This window comes from Amphiura filiformis, chromosome 3 (genome assembly GCF_039555335.1).
Source record: "Amphiura filiformis chromosome 3, Afil_fr2py, whole genome shotgun sequence".
In the NCBI taxonomy this organism is placed as follows: Eukaryota; Metazoa; Echinodermata; class Ophiuroidea; order Amphilepidida; family Amphiuridae; genus Amphiura; species Amphiura filiformis.
The window spans coordinates 44,488,196-44,494,734 of NC_092630.1; the positions used below are offsets into that span (position 1 = coordinate 44,488,196).

Consider the following 6,539-nt stretch of genomic DNA (forward strand, 5'->3'; position numbering starts at 1 on the left):
AAACAGGGTAACCTAAATGGGTGACTCCATTTGAAATCTACACCTCGTTGAGTGGGAGGTTAAAGTCATGCCTTCCATAGGGGTGTATGGATTTCAACTAGAATAGCCCAATTCATCTCTTTTCCATCAGTATGTGTTTCTTCTAGTTTGATTTATATATTGCCAAGTATTGATGACCTATCCAGACTCAGTTTCCTCCAACTATTTCACTGTCTAAATGAATGCAATCCCAGCATATCATCACTTTAGTTTTGATAGTATCAAATTTAAGCACTCAAATTATAGCTGCAAAGATTCCAGTAACGTTCTACGATAACAACCATGATCATTGTAAAGAAACCTATTATATAAAATGATAAAGTGACAGTTAAGGGGGTATTGCTCCAATTGTAACTCATGATGTTTTCTACCTTACACTGAGGCCCACCATTATATTCTTATTCCAAGTTCTACCTTACACTGAGGCCCACCATTATATTCTTATTCCAAGTTGTGAGTTAAATTATTCCAGCAGTTTGGATTCTAGAAGCAAATTTATTTATCACAGAGGTCCATAGAACAGTACTTTTGATGTGGTAACCACCAGATTATCGGCATGTTTTTGCTCATACCACCTAAATAAAATATATTTCAGACCTAAAATTTCACTGGTATGGGGTTTTGAAAAAATGAACTTTTACCTGATACCAAAATCAGCATTTTGATGGGGTAAAGAGGGGGATATGGCTGTCAATCAGATCACACACCTTAATTCACATAATCTAAACATGTCCTTTACAAACTCCAGAAAGATTATAGATTATCCTCTCCATCCAGTCTCTTTCTTATGACGTCCCACTCAACACAAAATAATTATACAGTAACTTTGATTTTAGTTGTGATGTTACTTTCAACCTATATGACATTTCAGACAATTGTAACTTTTGGCTAGGCACATCAGTTACTTCACCAAATCTTGAAAGATAATGATGGTTTGAAGGTTGCACTCAGAATAATTATTTGCTGAAGTATGTTTCATGATTTCATCTCCTGACTGATCTACCACAAACCTTTAGGCCTATAGCAGATCAAATTCCGCAGCCTAATATGTAGCCTCTCAGAAACTATACTGTTGTCAAATCTTGCAATCCACAAATTCCCAACTACACTGTGGTATCCCACTGCAGCTTTTTTGTGTCTGTCTATCAGACATAACCTTTGTGTTTGACACCTTTACATGTCTTGCACTGATTGATATGGCCACGGTCAATACTGGACATATAATGACCATCTGGGATGACCGCTATAATGAAATGATAGTGTCAATGATTATTCTGGACATGGAATGTAAATGCAATCATGGACAGTATTCAACACCTTCACATGTCTGTTGGAATGATGAAAGGATTTTGTCTGTAATGCTCAACTGCTTACAGGACCAACTACATCTTGTGCACAATATAATAAGATTAAGTATTGTAAGCCAGTGCTGTATAAAACAGGCAATGAACGTGACCAAACCTCCAGAAGCAAATTTCTTTCCTGTTGCAAGAACTGTTTTCCTGATCCTGTTTATACCTGCTTTATATACTCCACAATATTTAGAGAGATCAGACAGGAATTTAAATGGTTGACAGGGCTAATATTATTGTTGTTACTATGGCTCAAGTCATGTTCTGTAAAAGCTATAAACAGCCTGGTGCCAGTATACAACATGTCCACATATTATCCCTTTCTATTATGTTTGTCAATACATCGGATAATTTAAATTTTATATTGTAAAAAAAAGCTTAAAAACTAAATTATTATGACCATGTTTAAAAATATACATAAGAAAGAGATTAAAATAAGTACAAACATGTCAAAGAACAGTTTAATATTATTTTCTTGAATTTGACTTATTGATGGGAATCTTCAATGGTGATTTTAGTAATGGTTAATAACCCAGAGCACAGCATTGGTTATTATTACACTTAGGAATATAAGCTACCCCTGCTACAATGAAAACATTTCAATGTGTACATACATTATTGCAGGTATCTGATGATCCACAAGAGTTGAATCCCTAATTGATTTCTGACTTTCCTATCAAGCAATACTTGTGTTCAGACGGTCATAGAATTCTTGTACGGCGTGTCCAAGAATTGAGATTCTTAAGTCAATCCCCAAATGTGTGTGGAATCCTTGAGTTTGAAATGGCTGATGACATCAGATCTGTGAAACATACTGTGACCCATCTCTCATGATCTCTGAAGTAATTAGTCAAATTGAGCCGTATTAAATATAATTAAACCAAAGTCATAGGTTAAGCTCAGCACTCAAGAAGCACAAGAAAATGTCCCGGGGAAAATATAATGTTCACACGATGGTAACACTACTAACAGTCAGTCTACTCTGAAGTACAAAGTGCGTCCGCGTACACATTGTGCCGACTTTGAAGGCACGCATACCTCAGCAGAGATGCAGCACTGCGCACAAACTGTGGACAAACTGTAAAGTACAGCTTGAATATCAATCAGGGAAATTGTGAAATCCCCTACATTTCTTGGGAATAAATTTGGGGATATATTTGAGGCACAATTAGGGATTGAAATCCTCAAGATAGTTTTCACAGCAGATTTCCCTAAAGTTTTGCTCGAGAAATCTGTCTCTTAAGCAAAAATTCCTCGGTGTGGACATGCCTACTGCGCACCCTTAAGCTGAGCTTCTTAAGCGATGATTGTTGCATTATTTGTGTACAGCTTCTGGCCTCAACTTGGGTTTACAATAGATCTTGTAAGGGGATGATTATGGCAACAATGGTCTGCCGGTTATATACGCCATATGATGTCAAGTGATAGTTAGGCAAAAAAACCTGCAAGCAATTTGATATATTTATGTGTATATCTTGTGATGACTGTGGTTGATATCACATTAAGGTTAAGGTCCAAGAATGCAAGAAATAATGATCCACAAGAGTTGAATCCCTAATTGATTTCTGACTTTCCTATCAAGCAATAGTTGTGTTCAGCCGGTCATAGAATTCTCAAGGATCTTGAGTATTGCGATTCCTAAGTCAATCCCCGAGTGTGTGTCCACACGACTCAATTGCAGTCTGGAATCTTCAAGTTTCACAATGCCTGATGACATCAGCTCTGGCAAACTTAAGTCCGGTTCTTACTCCACATTGCAGCGCGATGCGATGCTATAAAAACCTGTAATCTGAGCCAGGTTTTTACGAGCTCAGCGGTGAAAATTCTCATCGCGCGATGGAAATTTCGGTCCGCGATTTTGTTCAACTTTATAGCATCGCGCTGCGATATCGCAGACGTGCACGCTTGTGACTGCCTGCTGGAAAATCAAGGTCGGCAGAATGACCATAGAAGGAGATGCAGACCCCACATGCTTTTAAAACATCGCATCATCGCGCGATGAAATTAAAATGTACATTTTAATTTCATTGCACGATGCTGCGAATTTCTAAAAGCATCACAGCATCGCATCGTGCTGCGATGTGGAGTAAGAATCAGACTTTACTGTTACCCATCTAGTAGTGTGCCAAATTGAGCTGTATTAAATTTCAGTGTGAATATATTTGAGGTAAACTGGCTGCATGATGCCCAACTCCAACCTTTGCTTTGCTAGCTTGCTTGCAACATTTGCTTTGCTTTGCTTTGCACTTACAACTTGCTTGCTAAGGTTGTAGGCACAAGAGGCATTTCCATCAGTCCTCCTGTTCCTAATCGCCTCTCTGTAGTTACCAACCCCCACGTTCACGAAGATTGCATGTCAATCGCGCACCACCTGTTATGGCTTTGCCTTGCGGTAGAGTTAACAGACGGGGCTCTGGGGCAATATTCTGTGACCTGAAAGGCTGTTGGAGCAGTTTGGAAAGTCACAGAGTATTGTCAGCTGTAGGACATTTTCAATAACACCAGCCTAAGTCTCCAGGATTGTCCCCAGAAGAAGGAGAATAAGGGAGAGGTACCCTGACAGAAACCTCAATCGACACCACGCCCTGCCAGCGCGTCGATTTAAGGCAAAATACCCTTCAAGCATTATGGATAAGTATGACAAGAGAGGCCGTAAATCCCACGGCCGAAATGGGCAACGAAATTGTAGCAACAGATCCAGGGACCGCTCAGGAGCGCAGGCTTCGGATGAAACCGTACAGTCAAAGCCGAAAGGAAGCTGTGAGGTAGAAGGGAGTATGGAAACTGGAAAACTGACTACAATTCACCTGTGTACATATAATGTGAGAACGTTGAAAGATGAAGAAAAGCTGGAGAACCTAATGGAAGATCTAGAGGGTTTCAAGTGGAATGTTATTGGTCTGGCAGAAACAAGACGGGAAGGCGAAGGACTAACACAACTAAAGGGAGGCGATGGTTTTTCAACCATGGCAAAACAGAGGACAACGTAAATGCAAGAGGAGTGGGTTTCCTCATCCACCCCAATTTCAAAGATTATATAAAGGAAATTAAAAGCTATTCAAACAGGGTGGTAGCTTTGAATATTCAGCTTGCCAGAAAGGACCAGATGTGCGTAATACAGGTTTACGCCCCTACCACTGACTATGAAGACGTAGAAGTAGAGGAGTTCTATGAAGACATTGATAAAGCCATTAAAGACAACAAAGGCAAATACACCATTGTTATGGGTGATCTCAACGCCAAGGTTGGAGAATGTAAAAATGGAGAAGAATCAATCTTGGGCAAATTTGGAGTGGGAGAAAGGAATAGGCGAGGAGAAATGCTCCTTGAGTTTGCTGCAGAACAGAAACTCATAATAGCCAATACATTCTTCAAAAAAGACAAAAAGAGGTACTGGACATGGGAAAGTCCAAATGGAGTAACCAGGAACCAGATAGATTTTATATTATGCAGCCAAAAAGGAATTGTGAATAACTGTGAAGTTATCACCAAGGTAGACATTGCTAGTGACCATAGAATGGTCAGGGCAACAATTTGCATCAACACTAAGCTTGCAAGGCTTAAATTCATCAATAATAAAAAGAAGAAAAGAATTGACATTCTAAAGTTGAAAGAGAGGAAAGAGGAATTCCAACTGAAGTTGAAGAACCGCTTATGGTCTGGAGATACAGGACATAGATATGGATACTAGATGCGACCACCTAACTACATCATTGTTAGAGGAAGCAGCAAGTATAGCACCATCAAAGAAAGAGGATGAAAGCAAATCTGAGGAGGATAAAGCAATTGAAGACCTCGATACAAGAAGGAAAGCTCTGAGAAAAATAACAATCAAATCAAGAGCTGAGAAGATCGAATATGCTGAAATTGTTAAAACAGTAAGGAAGAAGAGAAGACAACGAACAAGAAAGAGAAAACATGCAAGCATACTCAAGATTTTGCAAAGTGGAAAAGGCCCGAAAAAAGTCAAGAATTAATAAATTAAAGCACAAAGATGGAACTGTTACATCAGACGGGTCAGAAATTCTGCGAATATGTGCAGAGTTCTACCAAGACCTGTATACTTCAACAAAAACTCAAGAGAAAGGCAAACCAAAAGACACCAATACAAGCGTTGAAACAACAGAGGTACCTCCAATTCTACACAATGAGGTAGAAGAGGCCTTAAGACAAATGAAGGACAACAAGGCACCAGGCATTGATGATGTTACAAGTGACATAATCAAAGCCGGGGGAGAAGAGGCAATACTACAGCTAACAAAACTTTACAATCAAATACTGGAAACAAAGAAGATACCAAAGAAATGGAAAGAAGCTAAAATTATTTTACTTCACAAAAAGGAGGACAAGGCAGATATCAAAAACTACCGCCCAATCAGCCTTCTTTCTCATGTATACAAGATATTCACAAAAATCATCCAAAGCAGATTAAAAGCTACATTAGACCAAAATCAACCCAGAGAGCAAGCCGGTTTTAGGGGAAGATTCTCAACCACAGATCACCTACAGGCGATAAATCAACTGATTGAAAAATCAAATGAATACCAGCTTGATTTATGTCTTGGTTTTATAGATTACCAGAAAGCATTTGACTCCATAGAGCATACGGATATGTTTGATGCACTGAGGAAGAGCGGAATAAACGAAAACTACATCTGCATCCTAGAAGATATATACACAGATGCCATCGCCAAAATACACATAGATAATGATGTTTCCAAGGAGGTGAGAATAGAGAGAGGGGTGAGACAGGGAGATACATTATCACCAAAGATTTTCACAGCAGCACTGGAAGAGGTTTTCAAAAAGTCTAACCTAGAGAGAAAAGGAATCAACATCGACGGGAGATGTTAACAGATCTTAGATTTGCAGATGACGTTGCACTAACAACAACATCGGTGAAGGATATGGAAGACCAACTGAACAGCTTGTGCAAAGAAAGTATACATGTGGGACTACAAATGCACAAAGGAAAAACACAGTTTATGACAAACTTTGAGACAAAAGAAACAATCACAATAGCAAATCACCAGATCAAGAAAGTTGACAACTATAAGTACCTAGGACAGACCTTGAGAATGGATACCAACACAGCTGAAGAGATCCTAATCCGTGTAAAGGCAGGTTGGAGATGCTTTGGTATGCATA

The 6,539-nt window shown here is 39.1% G+C and overlaps 1 protein-coding gene across 1 annotated transcript; it reads left to right on the forward strand.

Moving 5' to 3' along the window:
- Positions 1-4,497: 4,497 nt before the first annotated feature.
- Positions 4,498-5,082, forward strand: LOC140147275 (craniofacial development protein 2-like). The gene has a single exon (XM_072169054.1). The coding sequence runs from the start codon at positions 4,498-4,500 to the stop codon at positions 5,080-5,082; it is 585 nt and encodes a 194-aa protein (XP_072025155.1).
- Positions 5,083-6,539: the final 1,457 nt, after the last annotated feature.

Coding starts and splice junctions, on each gene's coding strand:
- LOC140147275 (XM_072169054.1), top strand. CDS start 4,498: ATGTGCGTAATACAGGTTTACGCCCCTACCACTGACTATGAAGACGTA.